This window comes from Neoarius graeffei, chromosome 15, assembly GCF_027579695.1.
Source record: "Neoarius graeffei isolate fNeoGra1 chromosome 15, fNeoGra1.pri, whole genome shotgun sequence".
Lineage (NCBI taxonomy): Eukaryota > Metazoa > Chordata > Actinopteri > Siluriformes > Ariidae > Neoarius > Neoarius graeffei.
Genome location: NC_083583.1, coordinates 57,121,072 through 57,147,129, shown reverse-complemented (window position 1 = coordinate 57,147,129; position 26,058 = coordinate 57,121,072). Strand labels below are relative to the sequence as shown.

Below are 26,058 nucleotides of genomic sequence, written 5' to 3'. Positions count from 1 at the left end.
GTAAAGGAACCCCAACCAAGCACTGAGTGTATAAATGAACATACTTTTCAGAAGTTGGACATTTCTGTATTATAAATCCTTTTTTGATTGATCTTAGGAAATATTCTAATAATTTGAGATACTGGATTTCTGATTTTCATGAGCTATAAGCCATAATCATCAAAATTAAAACAAACAAAGGCTTGAAATATTTCACTTCTTGTGGAATAAATATAGAAAAGTTTAGCTTTTTGAATTAGATTATGAAAAAATGAAGTTTTCCATGATATTTTAATTTTTTGAGTATATAATTTTACTGTATATAGAAGAACTGCGATTCCCATAGACTCGTATTCAAGCATTCTAGCCAGGGGTGGACAAATAATTTCATTAGCTTGGGTCTCTTTAGCCATGGTTTGGTTGCCTAGAAAGCAGACTAGGCTAAAAACGTACTATAATAACATATGATGAGCTAGTGAGCAACTGAAAACTTAAAGGTGCTGACTGCAAAGTTGAATTCCAGGCAAAATGCTCTGTCAGTAGCTGTTGGAGTTTTGAGATGTTGCGATGCTGCACACACCATGTATCCTATGTGTGAATGTTTTGACGAGATAAAAAAAAGTCCCACATTTTACAATTCCGGAGATTGCCAAAGTAAGCAAGCAGCAATATCATGTGACCACCGTGGGGCATGTTTGACCTACTTTTAACCAAAACAAGTTGGCATGGGCAAACATGGCGGACTCAGCTCTCTTGCAAGCTAAAAGCCAGCCTAGTGAGTGCAACTACGAGATAGAGCAAGGTCAGATGACATCATCTTTCTGCACAGATAACTAAATCATTCTAGCTAGTGCTTAGCTATCTTAGAATTAGAATGCATGGGCTCAACTCCATATTAGCGGTATGGAGTTATAGGGGCCTTTAACATGATGTCATCGTGGCTGCGGATTTGTTTATCCGGCCAAGCTTTCTGCTGGACAACGATGGCGCAAGTGTACGCAACTGATTGTAAGCCCAATTCAGTACATCTACAGATAAACTCAATATATTTAACAGTGAATACATGTTGTGCTGTAAGGAAAGGTATAGGACAGCTTTGCACTGCTTGGGCTTGCTAGTGTTACCACATAACGGTTACACTGAGTAAAAACCAGATCCTTGGTGGCGCAATAGGCAGTAAGATTCAGTGGGATGTTGCATCACAGCATACATATCAAATGAAAATTTCTCAGTAGGAAAAAGGAGTTATGTTTTCAGTAGGAAGTATGTTTATCTTTTTTATGGTGGTTAAACTGACTTGCTCCCAAGTAATGACAAAAAAGTGATAGAAATAGAAATATGCGTGTTCTAGATGCCCAAGCTACTGATTTATCCATCCCTGCTAGAATATAAAAAAAGGAAAAAAAAAAAGTCATTGTCGGAATATTGGATTTTACTGAAGTTCACAGCATCAGTCTAATCCATCATTTTTGTAGGTTTGACAGCATCTTTAAGAAAGATGTAATCAGAAATACAGGTGGGGGCATAAGAGAGTGGCAGCCAGAGAAATTTTGCATCCCAGCCAGGGGAGTAACGGGTGCGAGGGTGCACGGCTGAGACGGCATGTTCCATACAGCTCACAACCTTCATCAAGTCATCATCTGTCATCTTGGAGAACTTTTCTCTCATCACTATTTCCACTGGACAGCACAGAAAAAAACAAAACAGACATGAATATTTAATTACACACAATGTAAAACCATCTCCTAGCTACTGAATACCAAACTTGTCACATGCAAATATACCTCTGCTTATGTAGTCGTCTCCATATTCGTCTTTTGTCTCCTTTGGCAATCTTTCCCAAAGCATTTTAATATTTCTGAGTAGCACATCTGTATCTGTCACACTGGTCTTAAAGAAACCTGGCTCAATACACAGAACTTTCACTCCGAATGGGTGCATACATAGCCTGAATAACAGAAAAAGTATTTGCATTCAGGAAAGTGGTCATAGGATCTCCATATAATAATGTTATTCAAAGCTTATTGCAAACAACAAATGTTTTTCATATACCTGAAAAATACCAAAGTCTCATTGTCCCTACCTGAGGCTGTCATTAAATGATTCCACACCATATTTGGACACACAATAAGGTCCTCCAGTTGGAGTGATCCTGCCAAACACACTAGCCACATTAACCACACGTCCCCTAGCTTTCTTAATGAGAGGAAGGACACTCAGGGTCACACCGATGACTCCGTCCAGGTTGATAGACAGCATGGACTTGTAGTCTTCCAGGGTCAACCAGTCACAGGGACCCGAGGGAACAGAGACCCCTGCGTTATTGACCACAGCCCATAGACCTGCCAAACAAGGGAAAGTTTTAGTGCATTTATGGAAATTTTGCACTCTCACAGTAACAAGATCTTTCACAAGCTTCCTCATTTTCTTCATTTCTTTTTGTGTTCACAAAAATGACCAAGTATAATATTTTTGTCTCATTTGTTTACGTAGGGGGGCGGCACGGTGGTGTAGCGGTTAACACTGTCGCCTCACAGCAAGAAGGTCCGGGTTTGAGCCCCGTGGCCGGCGAGGGCCTTTCTGTGTGGAGTTTGCATGTTCTCCCCATGTCCGCGTGGGTTTCCTCCGGGTGCTCCGGTTTCCCCCACAGTCCAAAGGCATACAGGTTAGGCTAATTGGTGGCTCTAAGTTGACCGTAGGTGTGAATGTGAGTGTGAATGGTTGTCTGTGTCTGTGTGTTAGCCCTGCGATGACCTGGCGACTTGTCCAGGGTGTACCCTGCCTCTTGCCCGTAGTCAGCTGGGATAGGCTCCAGCTTGCCTGCGACCCTGTAGAACAGGATAAGCGGCTACAGATAATGGATGTTTACATAAGTTGTCTTTGTCTACTTTTAGGACTTGGATGAAAATCCGATGATGTTTTGGGTCATATTTATGCTGAAATATAGGACATTCTAAAGGATTCACAAACTTTCAAGCACCACTGTATATTACAGGGTAAACTGTAATAAAATGGAAAGATGTTTAAATGTTGTAAAGATGTTTTCGATCTTTCTAAAGCATTCGACACAATAGACCACTCTATACTCCTTAGAAAACTATCAGCCTATGGCATATGTGATATTGCTTTAAATTGGTTTAGGAGTTATCTAAGTAACAGAAAACAGTATGTAATATTGAATGAAATTAAGTCTTCCTGCAAAGAAATCCAATGTGGAGTACCACAAGGATCAATTCTAGGCCCTTTGTTGTTCTTAAATTTACATAAACAATCTTGCTGAAGCCTCCTCAATTCTTTTCTTTTCTTTTATTTGCCGAGGACACAAATATATTCCTCTCTCGCAAGGACTTTGATTCTCTGATACGATTGGCCAATCAAGAACTAGAAAAGGTTGTTACATGGTTCCAAGCAAACAAATTATCCATAAATATTAAAAAGACTAACTTCCTAATTTTAGAATAGAATACCTTTATTGTCACTATACACATGTACAATGAGATTAAAGCATCTCCAATAACAGTGCAAACAGCGTGTAGAGAGGGAGAGAGAGAGGAAGGGGGGGTGTAAGGGGGGTAAGGTGCACAGTCTGAGGTGTATGTGTTGTGTTACACATTATGGAGTGAGGTATTGCACATATAAAGTATTGCACAGAGACAGTCACATTATAAATTATTGCACGAGAGTCACATTATAAGATAAAATATTACACATTATGAATTATTGCAAGGTAAGGTAAGGTGCACAGACTTGAGGTGTATGTGCTGTGTGTAAGGTGCACAGTCCTGAGGTGTATGTGTTGTGTGTAAGGTGCACAGTCCTGAGGTCAGTGTGTTGCGTTTCACATTATGGAGTGTGGTATTGCACATTATAAAAGTATTGCATAGAGAGTCACCTTATAAAGTACTGCACATTCATAAATTAGTAAAATAGTAAAATAAAATAGACTATAAAGTCAGGGCATATCCGAGTTCAGGGCGGTTATGGCTTTTGGAAAGAAGCTGTTTTTTAATCGATTTGTCTTTGTCCTGATGCACCTGTAGCGCCTCCCTGAGGGCAACAGGTCGAACAGATCAAAGCCAGGGTGGGAGCTGTCCTTGATAATATTCTTAGCTCTGCTAAGGCAGCGGGAGGTGTAAATGTCCATCAGGGAGGGGAGAGGGCAGCCAGTGATCTTCTGTGCTGCCTTAACTACCCTCTGGAGCCTCTCCCTGTCTACAGCAGTGCAGCTGCCATACCATACTGTAATACAGTACGTCAGTATGCTCTCGATGGATGAGTGGTAGAAGGTCAGCAGCAGGTTGGAGCTTAAGTTGTACTTCCTGAGGACTCTCAGGAAGTGTAGCCGCTGCTGAGCCTTCTTAATGACTGCTGTAATGTTTGCTGACCAGGAGATGTCGGCGGAGATGAGGACACCGAGAAACTGGAAGGTGTGGACCCTCTCCACATACACGTTGTTGATGTAGAGGGGGGCTAGGTCGGTGCTGTGCTTCCTGAAGTCAACAATGAGCTCTTTGGTTTTCTTGGTGTTCAGAGCGAGGTTATTTTCTGAACACCAGGCTGCCAACTTCAGGACCTCCTCTCTGTAGGCTGCCTCGTCTCCTTTTGAGATGAGTCCAACCACTGTGGTGTCGTCAGCAAACTTGACAATAAGGTTGTTGTGGGTCGGACTACAGTCGTGGGTGTAGAGGCAGTACAGGAGGGGGCTTAGCACACAGCCCTGTGGAGAGCCGGTGCTCAATGTGTGGGTGGAGGAGAAGTGGGGGCCAAGTCTCACAGTCTGGGGCCGGTTAGTAAGAAAGTCCTTTAACCAGGCACAAGTGAGAGGGGGGAGGCTGAGAGTGTCCAGTTTTCTAATAAGGATGTCCAGGATTATTGTATTAAAAGCTGAACTGTAATCCACAAAGAGTATGCAGACATAGCTCTGCTGCTGCTCCAGGTGATTTAGCGCAGAGTGGAGAGCTACGGCAATGGTGTCCTCTGTGGATCTGTTTGTGTGATATGCGAACTGGTAGGGGTCGAAGTCTGGGGGGGAGGTGGTCCTTAATGTGCTGAAGAACTAGTCTCTTGAAGCACTTCATGATTACCGGGGTGAGGGCCACAGGACGGTAATCATTCAGGCTGGTGACGGGAGACTTCTTCGGCACTGGGATTATTGTTGCAGATTTTAGGCTGGGCAGGATGACTGCCTGACCCAGGGAGAGGTTAAAGATCCTGGTGAAGGTAGGGGCGAGCTGGTGGGTGCACGCTCTGAGCACCTTACCAGGTACACCATCTGGGCCGGCAGCTTTCTTGGGGTTCACTGCCAGGAGCACCCGTCTGACATCGTGCTCCTGTACAGTGAAAGGAGTGGTGTAGGAACTGTGTGGTTGTGGGGGCAGGGCAGGAGCAGATGAGTGCTGTTGAGATGTTTCAAAGCGAGCAAAGAAGCGATTTAGCTCCTCTGCTAGCGGCGCACAGTCTCCTGTTGGTGCATCACAGTCTCTGAAGTTTGTGATGTCCTGAATGCCCTGTCACACCTCCCGTGTGTTGTTGCTGGACAGGTGGGACTCTATGCACAGCCTGTGGTCCGCCTTAGCTTTATTTATTCCTCTTTTCAGATCAGCTCGAGCAGCTCTGTACAGAGCTCTATCACCTGACCTGAAGGCAGCATCACGAGCCCTGAGGAGTGAGCGGACCTGGCTGGTCATCCAGGGTTTCTGGTTTGGGAGGACCAGGATGTTTTTATCCACTGTCACATTCCCGATGCAGAACTTGATATAGTCCAGCACCGTTCCTGTGAATGTCTCCAGCTCCTGGTGTTCAAATAAGTCCCAATCTGTCTGTTTAAAGCAGTCCTGTAGTTTGGAGAGTGCGTTGTCAGGCCAGGTTGTGATAGTCCTTGTGGTGGGCCTGGCTCTGCTTCTGAGGGGGGTGTAGGCTGGGGAGAGCAGGAGGGAAAGGTGGTCTGACTGGCCGAGGTGGGGGAGGGGTATGGCTCTGTACGCGTGCTTGATGTTAGAATAAACATGATCCAGAGTGTTCTCCCCTCTAGTAGAACACTTAACATGTTGGTAAAACTTCGGCAGTACAGTCTTCAAGTTGGCCTTATTAAAGTCACCTGCGATTATGTGAACACCGTCAGGGTGGGGCTGCTGCTGTTTGTTAACGGTGTTCAGCAGGAGAGAGAGCGCTGTGTTCACACTGGCATCAGGTGGAATATACACAGCTGTGACAATCACTACAGTTAGCTCTCTCGGTAGAAAAAAAGGCCGGCATCTTACAGACATGTACTCGAGGTCCGGGGAACAGTGTTTATCTATAATTGTTCCGTTGTTACACCAATTATCATGCATGTAAATACAGAGCCCCCCTCCTCTACTCTTACCAGAATTCTCAGTCCTGTCCCAGCGGAGCGGAGTACGGCCTGCTAGCTGCAAGCTAGCATCGGGTATTTCCGGATGAAGCCAGGTTTCCGTGATAATTACAACACAGCAGTCCCGAACATAGCGATTTCCAGCGAGTTGTAATTCCAGATCATCCGTTTTATGTACCAGGGATCTAGCATCGGAGAGATACAGGCTCGGTAGAGGTGGCTTGTGTGGTTGCTTTCTTAGCCTTAGCATAGCACCGGACCTGCGGCCCCGCTTCTGCTTCCTCTCCCTCCTCCGTCTGCGCCGCCTCCTAGACCCGACAACAATCCACGGAGAGCCCGGCGGTCTCGCTATGTCATATGGGATGTTATGCGTGAAGAGAAAGTCGCTTGAAACAGATACCTGATGTTGGTCACCAATGGCTAAAAGCGTCTGGCGGGTGTACTGGATGTTTGCAGAACCGATGTTGCACAAACAAGCAAGAAATAAATACAAAAACAAACAAAAAAAAGAGCACTGAAAAGGAGAGCCGTAAGCCACTACAACCACGCGCGCCGCCATCTTGGAACATTTTCACCAGTAAAAATAAAACTTATGACAGCACAAAGGCCAAAATTGTCCTTGATAATGCCCCTCTTATGTAGGACACCCAGGCAAAATTTCTAGGAGTAATTATTGACGATAGACTGAGCTGGAAGCCCCATGTTTCCATGTTAAGTAAAAAAAATTGCTAAAAATATTGGGATATTGGAAAAAATTAGATATCTCCTTGCTCAAAAGACTATTGTCACTATTTATAACAGCCTTATTTACCCCACCTTATCTATTGTAACATCGTGTGGGGTAGCACCTGTCAAACCACCTTATTTCCTATTGTTTCCTTACAAAAGAAGTTTGTGCGGATAGCTACTGCTTCTAGTTTTCGTACTCATGCGATGCCCTTATTTCAGCAGCTAAAAGTTTTAAATATCATGGACATCAACAAACTACAGCTTTATCTCTTTGCATTTTGGTTCCTTACAAACAGTCTCCCTCCGGCATTTGATAACTTTATAAGGCCTAACTCACTGGTTCACAATTACTCTACCCGCCAAAGGAGTCAAATTCATGTTCCTCTCTTTAGAACATCTTTAGCCCAATCCAGTGTACAATATAAATGCGTTAATGTACGGAATAGCCTTGATTCCTCAATCAGAGCCGCCATGTCATTTGTTGGTTTTAAATGTCTTAAAAAACTACTTGCTGTATTGCCCAAGTATCAATTAACTTAATTATTTACTCAGATATTATGTTTAATTAGTATATATTTACTCTTTGCTTACTTTAACTTTACTGCTTGTAAACTTATTGTTTTTAATATTGTGACGTGTGTGTGTGTGTGTGTGTGTGTGTGTGTGTGTGTATATATATATATATATATATATATATATATATATATATATATATATATATATATATATAAAATACACACACACACACACACACACACACACACACACACACACACGTCACAATATTAAAATTAAAACAAATGATGTGGCGGCTCATATATATATATATATATATATATATATATATATATATATATATGAGTGATTCCACGCTTATGGGTACTGAAATGGGGACATGAACTTATTTTTAAAAATTCACCTAAAACCATTACTTTTTTTACCGTCAGGTCACAAAACATGTAATCTTTAATGAATGATATGTTAAAAGATAACTTTAATTTTCTGAGATGTAATAAAAACATATTTATATGCCAAAGTCAGAACGTAACAGAAGTGTTGTGGACATATATATTCTCAATTTTAACAATGTAGAATTACTTTTTGAAACATAGGAAGGTGATGTTTTAGCAAATATAATTAATAAACATGTGTAGTAGAATAAACATACACATTCTTTCAATAAGATTAACATGGTATATAGCTAGATTGTAATTAATTTGTAACAGACGCGAGATGGACAATCGTAACAGAAGTAATGTAACAGACATCATTTTGGAACGCATAGGCTTGACTTTGGCATATAAATATGTTTTTATTACATCTCAGAAAATTAAAGTTATCTTTTAACATATCATTCATTAAAGATTACATGTTTTGTGACCTGATGGTAAAAAAAGAAATGGTTTTAGGTGAATTTTTAAAAATAAGTTCATGTCCCCATTTCAGTACCCATAAGCGTGGAATCACTCATATATATATATATATATATATATATATATATATATATAAAATGTAACCCCTTTTTAACAGGTGCTGATCACCCAGCACAGTAGGCTACAGGCTACTAAAGAGTTACCCTAAATCCCAATAAATAATGGCGCAACAGGGTCCTAAGTTCTCAGCGGTGGAGTGGTGAGCTGGCTGAGATTCCTGATACCATAAGGCAGTGGTTCCCAAACTTTTTTTCTCAAGCCCCCCCTTTGATGATATAATATAAGAACATTGTAAGCCCCCCACCCCTCCCCGCACCGATCCCACCCACCCCAAATCTATCGCACCTTCTTTGTTTTGAATAAATTTAATAATATACAAATGCTATATAAAGATCTTTTCTTTCTAAAATATGTACATATCACTTCACATTTCAATTTCACAGTTTTTATTGTTTGTTATGCTGAAAACTAGCAATACTAACAAACTTTAAATTGAACTCTAGTATTCATTCTGCATTCAGACAGTATTACATTCTTGAATATGTGTTCAGGTAAATTTAACTTCATGTTTTAACATTTAATTGAGGAACAGTGCAACACCAACAAACTCCAAACTGAAATGAAAACCTTATGTGCATGCTATTTCTGCAGTGACCTGCATCAACATCATTCAAAGTGCTACATATGAATCAGTGTTGCCCCTTTTCCACCAAAGCAGTTCCAGGGCTGGTTCGGGGCCAGTGCTTAGTTTGGAACCGGCAGGGGCGATTCTAGCATCTGATCTTTGGGGGTGCTTAGCCCCCAGAGCTGACAGAGGCACCTGGCTTGAACGACAGTGTTTCCACGTTTATTCCGCATTTAGACTAGACTTAACTAGACAAGAAGACTAGACTAGACAAGACTAGACTTATGCAATGTTTTAACAGAAGCTGACCCAATAAACTACAGGTATGATATCTACACATTTACAACCACTGACACAAATATTTACGTTATATTTTTAACTAAACAAGACCTACTACTGCATTTGTAATGTTGGAGCTATTCATTTTGAACAGTGGTAATTGTTAATTAATGTGTTATTGTGTATTGTGTAATAATAGTGTGTATTATTATGATTTTACATTAGTTTACATTAGTAAACGCTATGTTACATTAAATAAAATTGACTAACACACGGTGGTCTAGCACCGTAGCACTTGTACAGCTCTGCACAAAAGTATCTCGATATGGATGATAAATGTCGTTTTTATCATTCTGTTCATAGACCAGGGAACATCAATATTGCATTATGCATATTATTGTGTTGTGTTTAACAATTGTAACTCCAGTCTGTACCTTCACATCTCGCTATGCCAGTAATACTCAGGTGCTACTTCGAGTTCCTCATCGGCGTGGAATCTCATCTCTCATCTCATTATCTGTAGCCGCTTTATCCTGTTCTACAGGGTCGCAGGCAAGCTGGAGCCTATCCCAGCTGACTACGGGCGAAAGGTGGGGTACACCCTGGACAAGTCGCCAGGTCATCACAGGGCTGACACATAGACACAGACAACCATTCACACTCACATTCACACCTACGGTCAATTTAGAGTCACCAGTTAACCTAACCTGCATGTCTTTGGACTGTGGGGGAAACCGGAGCACCCGGAGGAAACCCACGCGGACACGGGGAGAACATGCAAACTCCGCACAGAAAGGCCCTCGCCGGCCACGGGGCTCGAACCCGGACCTTCTTGCTGTGAGGCGACAGTGCTAACGGCGTGGAATCCAGTTAAAAAAAACACACCATGTCGTAGCAAGCACTCGCGCGGACAGGCAACCCAATCAGAGGGGGACGCAAGGAGGAGAGGTATTTTACTGGTCATAGAACTATCACGTAACAGGTGAATTCAAGAACACACACACGCCCGCGCACACATTCATTGCGCAGTGCGCAAGGGCACTTATTTCTGAAAATTACGTACAAAAACAGTGTTTTTGAGGGTGCTGAGCTAGGGGGTACTGAGCTCGTTTTTGGGGGTGCTTCAGCACCCCCAAAAATAGGCTAAACACACCCCTGGGAACCAGGTTTTCTGTTTCCACTGACAAAGAACTGGCTCTGGGGCCAGAAAAACCGATTCCAGGCTAGCACCAACTCTCTGCTGGGCCAGAGGAAAGAACCGCTTACGTCAGTGGGGGGCAGAGTTGTTAAGACCAACAACAATAACAAGACCGCGAAAGCTCGCCATTTTTAAGCGACGAGAAGCAGCAGCTGTAGAAACGCGAAGTCATCCATTATTATTATTATTGTTGTTGCTACTGCTTCTTCCGTGTTGTTTTTGCTTTGATATTCATGCCAAGGTTTATGCAAACGTAGCGACGTAACTGACGTATACAGCGACGTAATGACGTGGCTTCTCTTAGCACCGCGAGCTATGGAAAAGCAAACTGGTTCTCAGCTGGCTCACAAGTTGAACGAGTTGTGAACCAGCACCGGCTCCGAACCAGCCCTGGAACTGATTTGGTGGAAAAGGGGTATGACTGGTGTGGGCTTGCTTTGTTTTGCAAATTTTTTCAAAGCAGGGTTGCTGTTTAGAAATAGCCACTCTCAGTTCATGTTCAATGTTCAACTTAGATCTGTATTTGGTCTTGATTGCAGCAACTGCAGAAAACCCTGTTTCACATAAATAGGATGTGGCAAAAGGCAGCAGTATGTCCATAGCTCTTTGGCCAAGTAGTGGGTAGTCTTTCTCCAATCCAATCCAAAACACAGCCAGTGAAGTGGATGTGAACTGTAATCTCTTTCTTGAGTCAGATGTCATGTCAATGTACTGTTCTTCCTGTGTGGCACTGAGGTCTGCAGGTACAGTTGCTTGAAAGGGGTCTCGTATCCAGTCATATTTTGCAGAATCCTCAGGGAAATACCTCTGAAAGTGCTTCTGCAGGGCCGAGATATGAGCCATCATACATGGAAGAATTATATTTTCCAGCTCATTTTTGTCAAGGTATGCTTTCAGGTTTTCAAATGAGTCCACGTTTCCCTCTGCAAGCCTTCTCTCCCACATCTTCATTTTTTTGTGAAAGAAGTTATTTTGTCTGTGAGTTGTGGAAGATGAGTGTTGGTGCCTTGCAACTGTAAATTCAGTTCATTTAGCTTCTGAAATAGGTCACTGAGATAGGCAAGCTTTTGTAAGAACTTTTCATCATGAAACTTGTGGGCAAGGCCATGCCCTTCTTCAGTCAAGAAAACTCCAATCTCATCCTTCAGTTCAGAAGCCCTGGACAGAACCTTCCCTCGTGAAAGCCATCTACACTCACTGTGCCACAACAGAGCTGTGTGCCGAGATCCCGTTTCTTCACATATTGAAGATAAGAGTCTGGATTTCAGGGGTCTGGTTTTTATGTAGTTGACTGTTGTGATGACATCTGTCAACACTGAGTTTAGCTCAGGACTTGACTCTTTGGAGGCAAATGCCTCTCTGTGAAGCAGGCAGTGTGTCCACTGTGCTTTGGGGGAGACGCGTTTGATGAGAGCTTGCAGTCCGCTGTGTTTACCAGCCATCGCCTGAGCCCCGTCTGTACAAACTCCCACACAGTCCTCCCACTTCAGGTCTGCCTCTTTCAAATATGTGTCAATAATTTGGAAAAGTTCCTCTGCAGTGGCTCTGTTAGGGATATATTTGCAGAAAAGCAAATCCTCTTTCATATCTTCCTCATCAATATACCTGACGTATGTTATTAATAATAATAATAATAATAATAATAATAATGTTAAATTTATATAGCGCCTTTCAAGAAACCCAAGGACACTTTACAATAATAAACAAAGAAAGAAAAAAATATCCCCTCCTTGAACTGCCACCTTATTGTGGTGGAGGGGTTTGTGTGCTTGAATGATCCTAGGAGCTATGTTGTCGGGGGCATTATGCCCCTGTCAGGGTTTCCCAAGGCAGACAGGTCCTAGGTGACAGGCCAGACTAAGAGCAGTTCACCAAAACCCCTATGGAGAAAAATCCGAGGACCGTGACGTCGCCCGGGATGACGCAGCCGGGGCCCCACCCTGGAGCCAGGCCCGGGGTTGGGGCTCGTATGCGAGCGCTTGGTGGCCGGGCCTTTGCCCATGGGGCCCGGCCGGGCTCAGCCCGAAGAGGTGACGTGGGCCCGACCTCCTGTGGGTTCACCACCCACAGAGGTAGCAGTAGGGGACTGGTGCAATGTGGATTGGGTGGCAGTCGAAGGCAGGGGCCTCGACGACCTGATCCCCGGACACAGCGGCTGGCTGTTGGGACATGGAATGTCACTTCGCTGGGGGGGAAAGAGCCTGAGCTTGTGCGGGAGGTTGAGAGGTACCGGCTAGAGATAGTCGGGCTCACCTCCACGCACAGCTTGGGCTCTGGAACCCAGCTCCTCGAGAGGGGCTGGACTCTCCACTTCTCTGGAGTCGCCTGTGGTGAGCGGCGGCGGGCTGGTGTGGGCTTGCTTATAGCTCCCCAGCTCAGCCGCCATGTGTTGGAGTTTACCCCAGTGAACGAGAGGGTCGCCTCGCTGCGCCTTCGGATTGGGGAGAGGGCTCTTGCTGTTGTTTGTGCCTATGGCCCAAATAGCAGTATAGAGTATCCGGCCTTCTTGGAGTCCCTGGGAGAGGTACTGAGGAGTGCTCAGACTGGGGACTCCATTGTGTTACTGGGGGACTTCAATGCTCACGTGGGAGATGACAGTGACACCTGGAGGGGCGTGGTTGGGAGGAACGGCCTCCCCGATCTGAACCCGAGTGGTGTTTTGTTATTGGACTTCTGTGCTAGTCACGGTTTGTCCATAACGAACACCATGTTCGAGCATAGGGGTGTCCACAAGTGCACGTGGCACCAGGACACCTTAGGTCGGAGGTCAATGATAGACTTTGTAGTCGTTTCATCTGATCTCCGGCCCTATGTCTTGGACACTCGGGTGAAGAGAGGGGCTGAGCTGTCAACTGATCACCACCTGGTGGTGAGTTGGATCCGCTGGCGGAGGAGGAAGCTGGACAGACCTGGCAGGCCCAAACGTATGGTGAGGGTCTGCTGGGAACGTCTGGCCGAGCACTCTGTCGGGGAGGTCTTTAACTCCCACCTCCGGGAGAGCTTTTCCCAGCTTCCGAGGGAGGCGGGGGACATTGAGTCTGAGTGGACCATGTTCTCTACCTCCATTGTGGACGCAGCTGTTCAGAGCTGTGGCCGCAAGGTCTCCGGTGCCTGTCGTGGCGGCAATCCCCGAACCCGGTGGTGGACACCGGAAGTAAGGGATGCCGTCAAGCTGAAGAAGGAGTCCTATCGGGCCATGTTAACCTCCAGGACTCCCGAGGCAGCTGACGGGTATCGGCAGGCCAGGCGTGCTGCAGCTCGGGCAGTTGCGGAGGCAAAAACTCGGAACTGGGAGGAGTTCGGGGAGGCCATGGAGAAGGACTATCGGTCGGCCTCGAAGAAATTCTGGCAAACCGTCCGGCGCCTCAGGAGGGGGAAGCAGTACTCTGCCAACACTGTTTACAGTGCGGGTGGGGAGCTGTTGACCTCGACTGGGGACATTGTCGGGCGGTGGAAGGAATACTTTGAGGATCTCCTCAATCCCACCGTCATGTCTTCCACTGAGGAGACTGAGGCTGATGACTCAGAGGTGGACTCGTCCATTACCCAAGCCGAAGTCACTGAGGTGGTTTGCAAGCTCCTCGGTGGCAAGGCACCGGGGGTGGATGAGATCCGCCCTGAGTATCTCAAGTCTCTGGATGTTGTGGGGCTGTCTTGGTTGACACGCCTCTGCAACATCGCGTGGCGGTCAGGGACAGTGCCTCTGGAGTGGCAGACTGGGGTGGTGGTCCCTCTTTTTAAGAAAGGGGACCGGAGAGTGTGCCCCAATTATAGGGGAATCACACTTCTCAGCCTCCCAGGGAAGGTTTACTCCAGGGTACTGGAGAGGAGAATTCGACCAATAGTCGAACCTCGGATCCAGGAGGAACAATGCGGTTTTCGTCCTGGTCGCGGAACACTGGACCAGCTCTATACCCTTCATAGGGTGCTCGAGGGTTCATGGGAGTTTGCCCAACCAGTCCACATGTGCTTTGTGGATCTGGAGAAGGCATTCGACCGTGTCCCCCGTAGTATTCTGTGGGGGGTGCTTCGGGAGTATGGGGTTCGGGGCTCTTTGCTAAGGGCTGTCCGGTCCCTGTACGAACGGAGCAGGAGTCTGGTTCGCATTGCCGGCAGTAAGTCAGACCTGTTCCCAGTGCATGTTGGACTCCGGCAGGGCTGCCCTTTGTCACCGGTTCTGTTCATAATTTTTATGGACAGAATTTCTAGGCGCAGCCAGGGGCCAGAAGGAATCCTGTTTGGGAACCACAGGATTTCATCTCTGCTTTTTGCGGATGATGTTGTCCTGTTGGCTTCTTCAAACCAGGACCTTCAGCATGCACTGGGGCGGTTTGCAGTCGAGTGTGAAGCGGCTGGGATGAGAATCAGCACCTCCAAGTCCGAGGCCATGGCTCTCGACCGGAAAAGGGTGGCTTGCCCTCTCCAGGTTGGTGGAGAAGTTCTGCCTCAAGTGGAGGAGTTTAAGTATCTCGGGATCTTGTTCACGAGTGAGGGAAGGATGGAGCGTGAGATCGACAGGCGGATCGGTGCAGCCTCCGCAGTGATGCGGTCGCTTTACCGGTCCGTTGTGGTGAAGAAGGAGCTGAGCCAAAAGGCGAAGCTCTCAATTTACCGGTCGATCTACGTTCCGACTCTCACCTATGGTCATGAGCTTTGGGTAATGACCGAAAGGACAAGATTGCGGATACAAGCGGCCGAAATGAGTTTCCTTCGCAGGGTGGCTGGGCGCTCCCTTAGAGATAGGGTGAGAAGCACAGTCACTCGGGAGGAGCTCGGAGTAGAGCCGCTGCTGCTCCACATCGAGAGGAATCAGCTGAGGTGGCTCGGGCATCTTTTTCGGATGCCTCCTGGACGCCTCCCTGGGGAGGTGTTCCAGGCATGTCCCCCCGGGAGGAGGCCCCGGGGAAGACCCAGGACACGCTGGAGGGACTATGTCTCTCGGCTGGCCTGGGAACGCCTCGGTGTTCTTCCCGAGGAGCTGGCCGAGGTGTCTGGGGAAAGGGAAGTTTGGGCTTCCCTGCTTAGACTGCTGCCTCCGCGACCCGGTCCCGGATAAAGCGGAAGAAGACGAGACGAGACGAGAAAAAAATATATATATAATAAAAAATAAATAAATAAAAAGTGAAAAGTCCACCAAGTAGGGATCAGGATGTAATTCCCGTGGTGTAGCAGCCACAGTCCCACCAAAAGGTGCACGAAAACAAGTCCCACATCTCCAGCACCGCCGCCGCGACGCCATCAACAACATCGCTCGAACACCACGGATCCACAAAGTGAGCAGAGAAGCTCCGCCACGCAGAGCACTGGTGTGTCCCAAACCGCCTGCACAACCGCCACGACACCACCAAGCAACATCGCTCGGAACATCACGCCAAGCGTTAAAGCGCAGAGCGCTGGACAACCACGATGTAAAATGAGCAACGAGCTCACTGCAGTCCAGAGCAAGGAGCATAGGCATCACCCACAGCGAACTAAGGCCTGGAGGGAACCGACGCCCAAAACTAGGTCCGGAGCTACACCACAACCGGTGGAAAAAACACTCAAACAAACATCAAACTACACAAACACACAGAAAAAAAATAGAAAAAGAAATAAAATAAAACAAAAAAGCTCCGGTGAGAAGCGGCAGCCAGAACACGCATGACGTACTAACAGACTGTCTTTATTACTGTCCGTTGCCTCATCCATTTGCAGTGCAAAATGACCATCTTTTATCTTTTCAATAAGCTGCTCTTCTATATCTGCAGAGAGGTCACTTATACGTCTTGAAATAGTGTTTGACAACGGGATAGTTTTCAGTTTACTGGCAGTTGATTCATCAATTAGAGTTGAAACCATGTCAATAGCTGCGGGTAGTATTAACTCCTCCGCTATGGTGTGCGCTTTTTCGCACTGGGCGACTCTGAAGGCTACCTTGTAAGAAGCGAGTTGTGCTTTCGCAGGGACAGATGCACTTTGGACAAAGTGACTCTGCTGGGCACGACAGTTTTCCAGTTTCTTTTTAAAAAAAATCAAGGTGCTTGTTCACATGTTTGGGGTGGTGGGTTTCCAAGTGTCTTTTCATTTTATTGGGCTTTAGACTGTCGGCCGCTAGTATTTTTAGACACACAACGCACTGCGGTCTCTCTTCTTGGCCGACCACAGTGCTTGTAAAGCCCAGGGACAGATATTCCTCGTCATATTTTCTTGTTTTTACCCTTTTCTTTTCCGTTGTTGTGGGGGTCGCATCGCTTGTTACATTTGACTTGCCATCTGATTTTCGCTTTGCGCCTGTCACAAACCTGTCCATCTTTACTTCTCACTCTACTTTTCACTCTTAGGCTACTTCTCACTCTACTTTTCATGTCTTCTTCTTCTATGGTTTCTGCAGAACAAACGTCGCTCGTTCTTCTTATTTATTTTATTGCGGTTTGCAAACCCACTGAAGGTAAATGCATTACCGCGATTAGCTGGACTGGAGTGTATAGCAGGAGATCCTTTGACGCCCCCCCTGCAGTTCCACTGCGCCCCCCCTAGGGGTCGCACCCCCCAGTTTGGGAACCACTTATGGCATAAGGATACAAGTATGAGTATAGAGAGAGAATAATAAGCATGAATCTAATAAATGATAAATTTAACAGCGCGGTGCCTCCACTGCGAAAATACTACACTTACCTTTGAAGCTAGTGTATGGTGTATTTCCTCAGAATTTAAAATAAACAGTAGTTTGAGTGAAATAACTAATAGCTAGTCTGCAGTGTGCATGTCAGAATGTTCAAATATAAAGAACCAAATGAGCAGCCAATACACCCAAGATATAATTAAATAATAATAATGATTATATTTATTAATAATAATAATAATAACAATAGGAGATATTATTTGATAATAAATGCTTCTCAAAGAAGCATGCAATGTAGTCACCAATATGAATAAAATAGTAACACCTGCACAAGAAGAGCGGAAACAATTAGCCTACATCATAGAGATGTTACAGATAGCACATCAGCAGTGTGTATACCAGCAGTACATAGTAAGAAAATAAAACTGGGTAAAGTATCAAAAGAAAAGAAGTGGAAAAGAAAAAAAAAAAAAACGTGCGCGCAGTTGGGGCCCGTTGGTGCACAGGTGGCAGCTCTCTGAACTGCAGGCAGAACAGCAACCGCTACAATGCCCTTCTAAAATGCTGGCTATCCAGGCGAGACCAGAGGAACGTGTGTGTGTGTCTGTCAGTGTAAGTGTGGGTTCGCGTTACTCACAATCCACCGGTCAGACCAGACGGATCAGGTTACAGGTGTCGGTACAGTCACGCAGCAGATGCTCCTGAGCAGAGGGCTAGCTACTGCTGTGGGTTAGCTCGCTCGAACAAGATGCTGCTCACCCCAAATCCCTCGGTAGCTGGCTGGGTCCCAGACCCGACACAGTGAGTCCCCGGGAACTGACGAAAGCGCTCCGGTGGGCCCAGCCTAGGGCGTAATTTTGGGTAGGGACGCTAGGGACGTGTCCCTACCAATATTCAGCCGCTACTGTGTAATCACGATCAATAAAACCGATGTCCTAACCTGAGCAATGATTATATGGCACACAAAGGGTTAAATGTATGACACTGCTAATAATCCCCCCTCTAACGTAGATATCATTCTCTGATTAGCTACCTGTTTCTCGCTAACTTACATGGTTGGCTATCCCAGCTGTCACTCCATCTGCTGTAAAAGCAGCACACTTCCCACAGCAGCCGTGACTACCCGCCCATCAACCCCCCGTATCTCACACGTACACACCTGACCTACCCCACGCACCCCCCACTCTCCGTCAGCCTACAAATTGAGCTGGACTTCGATGTCCATGCATGCTTGCCCTACGACTCGCATGCTGACTCGAGTATCATGGATGACGGCCCCCCTCCCAAGAAACGAGACATTCGTTCATTCTTCTTCAAAGTCAAGAATGTAAGTGCAGGGTTTCCGTCGAGCTTTAAAAACTCAACAAAATCTGCGTTAACCTATAAGATCTGCATGACATGAAAATATGATTGCTAATGGAAAAAAAAACCCACCTTTCAGAAGCTCTGCCTTGGATCACTTTTGTGTCCCCACCAATGTCAAAATCAAAGTTACTCCCTTGGGCCCAGCACCGGAGGGCAGATGTGTCCGCGAAAAAAAAAACAGCAAGATCACTCACTGGAGTGACACCGGAGTCCCAGGTACACGTTATGGCCACAAGCAGGCCAAACTATAAAAATACTCTCTGCAAAATAAGTGCTGAAATAGAGCTCACAAAGAACGTGACCTCTCTCTCCTCTGCTGCAGGTGGGAACTGACGTGAGCTTCTCTCTCGCGAAGTCATGGAACATTCAAAATGCTCGCGAACTCGCGGGCATTAAACATATATCAATTATCATTGGCTGACATCAAAATTCAAATAAAAATACAACGAGCAAATAAGTCTGATTGGTCCAAATGCGGGGCGGCACGGTGGTGTAGTGGTTAGCGCTGTCGCCTCACAGCAAGAAGGTCCGGGTTCGAGCCCCGTAGCCGGTGAGGGCCTTTCTGTGCGGAGCTTGCATGTTCTCCCCGTGTCCGCGTGGGTTTCCTCCGGGTGCTCCGGTTTCCCCCACAGTCCAAAGACATGCAGGTTAGGTTAACTGGTGACTCTAAATTGACTGTAGGTGTGAGTGTGAATGGTTGTCTGTGTCTATGTGTCAGCCCTGTGATGACCTGGCGACTTGTCCAGGGTGTACCCCACCTTTCGCCCGTAGTCAGCTGGGATAGGCTCCAGCTTGCCTGCGACCCTGTAGAACAGGATAAAGCGGCTACAGATAATGAGATGAGATGAGATGGTCCGAATGCACAGTACGTCACAAAACATCAGAACAGTGAAAATATTTCAAACCACAAGGCATTATGGTAAATGGAGTTAATTACACAGAAAATAGGGCAATCCAATATAGAGTATAAAATACAGTGTTATTTTAGAGGACCTTACATATATAAAGATGGGGGAGGGCCAATTATGAGCCATTTAGGTTTCCTCCCCTCCCACAGCATGTACTTTGTACCTTTATTTGTATTGTTTTTTTTTAACTATGTGTGAATAGAAATAAATAAATAAATAAAGTTCAACTTCAGGCGGCACGGTGGTGTAGTGGTTAGCGCTGTCGCCTCACAGCAAGAAGGTCCGGGTTCGAGCCCCGTGGCCGGCGAGGGCCTTTCTGTTCAGAGTTTGCATGTTCTCCGCGTGGGTTTCCTCCGGGTGCTCCGGTTTCCCCCACAGTCCAAAGACATGCAGGTTAGGTTAACTGGTGACTCTAAATTGAGCGTAGGTGTGAATGTGAGTGTGAATGGTTGTCTGTGTCTATGTGTCAGCCCTGTGATGACCTGGCGACTTGTCCAGGGTGTACCCCGCCTTTCGCCCGTAGTCAGCTGGGATAGGCTCCAGCTTGCCTGCGACCCTGTAGAACAGGATAAAGCGGCTACAGATAATGAGATGAGATGAGAAGTTCAACTTCAGACTATCACTGTATATACAGTATATGTAGCACTTACAGAACATTGAATTTGGAAAGAGTGCCATGTTAACTTCAGTAGTAATGAAATAATGATGATAATGAAGCGCTCCATAGGTTTTGTGTGTGTTTTCCCCACCTTTCTGCCCGACTCGCTCCTTGATAAAGGCTGCAGCCTTATCAATGCTTTCCTGCTTTCTGACATCCAGATGGACTGTAGACATTCTACTTGAGCAGCACTTTTTCAGCTCCTCTTCCCCCTTCTCTGTGAAACATGCTGCCACCACACAGAAGCCGCACTTGTCCAGATGGCGTGCGAGAAGGTTTCCAAAGCCAGAGTCACAGCCAGTGATGTACACGTACTTGCTCCCTTTGTCTGGAACTCTCTCCAGCTCACGGAACCAGCGCACCACATAGTACAGGACCACCAAAGCCAATACGTACATCCACATGGCTGCACAGAACAGAGCAGTTAATACAGGCATGTCATCAGTGATCACATGAGAACCTGATCCAATTTCCTAAGACTGTGTGCAACTCTGCAGTGTTGGGCAAGTTACTTCAAAACTGTTTTGCATTATTTATTACTTGTTACTGTCATTTTAAAGTAATTAGTTACATTACAATATTACTGTATTTAAAATGTAAGGCATTACACTACTATTGCATTACTTTTAAGTTACTCTCACCAAAATAACTGGAAGTATGGATTTGGCAATCTAAATGTAGCTCAAGACACTCAATTAGCTCATCACACATCCAGTGGAAGGTGATGTGGTATCTGACTGAGCTTGGTTTATGGTTAAAAACAGTAGAATATACTAGCCACAGTGATGGCTCATGGCACAATACAAGGAACAATCATCGCAAGAACAGACAAAAGGTGAAAGTCTGGCAAATTGTGATAGAAGTACTGTAACTTTAGGCCTATTCATATTAACGTTAATTGTACTGTATTGTATTGTAATGTCTAAAGATATGACAGGATACAAAATTAGCATTTCTATGCCTTTATTGTTTTCAATTTTACAGCATTAAGCATAGTTTATGCTTCATAAAAAAAAAAAAGATTAGCCCTAAGGGATATGACGCCATCATTTCAGAAATTTAACAAAAATTAACATATTAGTCTAGTCGTGATTTCATGAACCCGGAAATATTGAGTACCCTAAAGTTTTATTGCAGAAATATCATCTATAGGCCTAATGGATAGAATTCAGCTTGGTTGCCCAAAGTTACACTTTGAGCAATTTGCATAATTTGCATAAATAGGCGATTAAACTGAGATTATTACAGGTGAATAGGCTAAAAAAAATAATAATAGATATTACCATCAAACTTTCTCAGTTGATTACTTATGCTAACATGAGAAAAAAATGTATTGCATGTTTTTGTAATTTAATGTTTAAATATGCAAATGAGTCCATCTCATCTCATTATCTCTAGCCGCTTTATCCTTCTACAGGGTCGCAGGCAAGCTGGAGCCTATCCCAGCTGACTACGGGTGAAAGGCAGGGTACACCCTGGACAAGTCGCCAGGTCATCACAGGGCTGACACATAGACACAGACAACCATTCACACTCACATTCACATCTACGGTCAATTTAGAGTCACCAGTTAACCTAACCTGCATGTCTTTGGACTGTGGGGGAAACCGGAGCACCCGGAGGAAACCCACGCGGACACGGGGAGAACATGCAAACTCCACACAGAAAGGCCCTCACAGGCCCCGGGGCTCGAACCCAGGACCTTCTTGCTGTGAGGCGACAGCGCTAACCACTACACCACCGTGCCGCCCAAATGAGTCCATAAACCATCAAATATGCGCTCATTTGCATACACACAAAATCATATTCATTGATGAAGCCCGAGTCAAAATAATTTTACTTAGGGTAAAAATGTATACTTGGGGGTATGATTTGGTGAAAAACGTTTAAGGAATCTGATCAGGTGGCAGTGTTTGGACTACTGTATGGATAGTTTAAGGAGTGTTCCATGCAGAACAAGTATCCGGCATGCACAAACACACCCAGACTAACCCAAAAGAACAATAACACAATAACTATGTACATGAACTGCAAATGTGCAAACAAACTGTAAAATAACTATATATAGTATGCATGAACAACCACACCATCCCACTTAATAGCCTTCACCATCTTCATAATTTGTTTCTTCATTCCCTTCAGTCTCAACATCTTCATCTGTATGAACTGTGAATGGGTTGCAGCAGCCGACCTCATCCCCTTCACACTTGCAGTAGTCAGTGCAACTGATACTTGCAGCATGGCAGCTACAGTTTCCTTTACTACAGGCCTTCAATGTGCTGCAGCTACAGCTGGTGACATCAAGCAGCTGTACTGGAGCCACTGCCTGGATGGCAAGAGCAGGCATGATAACCCTTCCACCAACCTCCCATCCAAACTTAGTGATGTCTCTTGCTTCTACAGGTGGCTCTCTCTGACCTGCAGCCTTCCACAACATGACCTGAAGATGAGCACGCAGTATGTGTAGCATCAGGTTGGCATCAGTAGGAGGAAACTTAAGTTTAGGAGGCTTTTTGCTGCGACTGTAAATCTGGTAACGAGTGCTATTCATCGACTTGGCCTTCTTCTGCCCATACAGTGCGACAAAGAACTCAGTCCCAACATCTTTTAGGGCACTGTGAGTAGCATCAGGTTCACCAAGCACTGTATTGAGACCAGGGATAGAATTCCCTAGGAGTACTTTCAGGGCAGATGTCTTGCCCTTTCCACAGGGATAGGAAGCAGTGTCGCATCCCGATAGTGCATGCATCCCCAGGAGACCTTGACACCTGTCACCCAATTCTCTGACAGTGGCATTTATATCCAGGATGGTGCCATTCCACTTCTCCATCTGCACAGTTGATTTGACATTGGCCTTCCAAGCCCAGTACACCAACAGAACAAATGCATCAGTGTCATCACTCAGGATACGCATTATTGGAGCCCCTGCTTCAGCTGCATGGAGCATGGAGCTAACTAGGGTGATGTCAGCCTCTTCATGCTTCACAATGCAGTCTGTGTCGTTCACAAACAAGATGTTATTAGTGGTGAGGTCTCGGTTTTTAACATTTAATTAATGCCCTGAATTTGACAAGTCAGAGCTTTATTTTCCACTAGCAAGATCTAGGTGGATGCATGCATATGGATGTTTATGATGACTGACACAAGCACAGAATGTAGACTGTGGTGAAAAGTGTAGTTGGTAAACTGTGTTCTTCACAGATGTCTGGGAAAGTGGAGCTGAATTGTCAGAATCCTTTTTCTGGCGACTTTCGGCAGTTCTCTTGGTCTGACTTAGCCTTTATGGCTGTCTACTACTACTACTACTACTACTACTGTCTACTAGATTCCACAAAAGGTTTTCACCAACTCAGACCCCCCAAGTACACATATTTACCCTTAGAAACCTTTTTTGACCCTGGCTTTATCAAACGGATTTAGTTTTGTTTGTATGCTAATTAGCATATTTTTGTTGATTTATGGCCTCATTTGCATATTTAAACATCAAATTACAAAAACATGCAATAGATTTTTTTTCTCATCTTAATATGAGTAATCAACTGAGAGAGTTTCATGGTGATATCTATTATTTAAATTTTTTTGCCTATTCACCTGTAATAATCTCACATTAATCGCCTATTTATGCTAATTATGCAAATTGCTCAAAGTGCAACTTTGGGCAACCAAGCTAAATTCCATCCAATAGGCCTATAGATGACATTTATGCAATAAAACTTTAGGGTACTCAACATTTCTGGGTTTACTATTGGGCCTATAGGGATCACGACTAGACTATATTATGGCAAATCGTAGCCTACAATAAAACTGGCCTGAAAAAAACCCACAAGCCTTTTAAATCACAGCTAGACAATGACTATTAGCTATATGAGGCTACCCAGTCACATTTCGAAAAACAGATTTAGAAATAACAAAATCAAAGTGCTTTTAATGATATTGAAGTGCTTCGGCATATTAGCCCTCGAAGGAAAGGCAGCTCAATCACCTCGAGGCTGAAGGAGCATCTCAGAGCGGCAGAACGTTAATTTTGGCTGCTTTGTGATTTTATCACCACTCTCATCCTCCGCTTGCTTCCTTGCTAACTTCATGTTACTACGGCACCTCTGTAAATGTTTAGTTAAATTACTGGTGCTATTTTGGGAAGTGGACAGTTCTTTAGGTTTAGCACACAAAGTGCATTTGACTACAATGTTCTTCACATCCTTATTTTTCACAAACTTAAAGTAATGGGCGTGTGCCCATCTGGAGAATGTGCTATCCGTCGTTAGATCAGCTGCAGGTTCACTCCTCTCTCTCTTCTGTCTGACTAGCCTAAAGGAAAAGGAAGTGAAACATTTTGCATGGACGTTTCACCTCTGCTGATCTCGCGTGATTTTGGCGAATTTGTATGAAGGAAAAAAAAAAGCCCACCACTTCATTCCAGGTTAAAAATGCATTGTAACGCGCGTTACTGACATTTGTACCGAGTAAAATATTACCACATTTTTTCTGTAACGCCTTACATTACCGCGTTACTGCAAAAAGCAATGCATTACAGTAATTCGTTACTTTTGTAACACGTTACTCCCAACACTGCAACTCTGTATGATACAGCTACCGAACAGCACATTATATTTATAAGGTTTGTATGCAATGTGTCACAAATAAGCCCATCGTGATTATGAAATATTGACTTACAACCAATTGCAATTCTGAAATTAATTGTCTTTACTGTTGAATTTGCCCTCACATATACAGCCAAGAATGAACATGAAACAGATAGTGGTATGGTAATTATATTTCTCTCTGCATTTTAGACTATCCAAATTCTAATAAAAAAAATTAAACAATTAGTGAATATACAAATACATATTACTGAAATCTGCACAGAGATTACGTACTACAGATAATACATATAATATGAAGATAATATGATTCTGCTTAGCTCATATGAGATACAAAACCTTGGCTCATCTACGCGATACTGAATCATCTGGTCTGCAAGAAGCAACACTTCCTGCACCATCCTTTAAAAGTCTTGACAGCTTAACACGATACAATCAATGCGCTACACACAAAGACCTGCTTCCACTTGGCATGTCAGATCAGTCTCACTGTGGACATTACTGTAAAGACAGAAGCTCATACGTCCATCTGACACTGTGGAAAGGAAAACAAGACTTCTACCTCATCCTGATGATTCTCAATAACAAGTGCTTTTATTTAGACGTGCCAAATGATCATCTCATTTCACTTGTTTTAATGAAGGCCTTATCAGTGTTGAATCCCAAACCAAAACGATGCAATATTCAAATGAGTTATCCAAAATGATGAAAATTGAAGAGACAACAATCCAAAAGTATGACACAAAATCAACAGAACAGTTTGAAAAACATTTTGCTACGACCATCTCTGTCTGCAGATATGGCTAGAAAAACAAGAAAAGAGAAAAGAAGGTATTACAAAAGAGAGGGTCCATGAGCTACTCACAAAGTCTTAGAAAGGCAAATGATGGACAAACAAGTTCTATTTCACATACTGTATACATTATATAGTAATTTTTATTCTATCCACATTCACTGGATATGGGCAATCACATGCCCTGATTGGCTAATCTACTACTAGGATATCAGCTCATGTACAACCCCGATTCCAAAAAAGTTGGGACAAAGTACAAATTGTAAATAAAAACAGAATGCAATAATTTACAAATCTCAAAAACTGATATTGTATTCACAATAGAACATAGACAACATATCAAATGTCTAAAGTGAGACATTTTGAAATTTCATGCCAAATATTGGCTCATTTGAAATTTCATGACAGCAACACATCTCAAAAAAGTTGGGACAGGGGCAATAAGAGGCTGGAAAAGTTAAAGGTACAAAAAAGGAACAGCTGGAGGACCAAATTGCAACTCATTAGGTCAATTGGCAATAGGTCATTAACATGACT

At 44.5% G+C, this 26,058-nt stretch overlaps 1 protein-coding gene across 1 annotated transcript; it reads right to left on the bottom strand.

Annotated features, from left to right (window-relative positions):
• Window positions 1-1,434: 1,434 nt before the first annotated feature.
• Window positions 1,435-20,531, bottom strand: LOC132898923 (retinol dehydrogenase 7-like). Its single transcript, XM_060940591.1, has 4 exons — window positions 20,219-20,531; window positions 2,063-2,321; window positions 1,764-1,927; window positions 1,435-1,658 (listed from the first exon to the last, which is right to left on the bottom strand). Exons 1-4 carry the CDS (start codon window positions 20,529-20,531, stop codon window positions 1,435-1,437), a joined length of 960 nt encoding a protein of 319 aa, XP_060796574.1.
• Window positions 20,532-26,058: the final 5,527 nt, after the last annotated feature.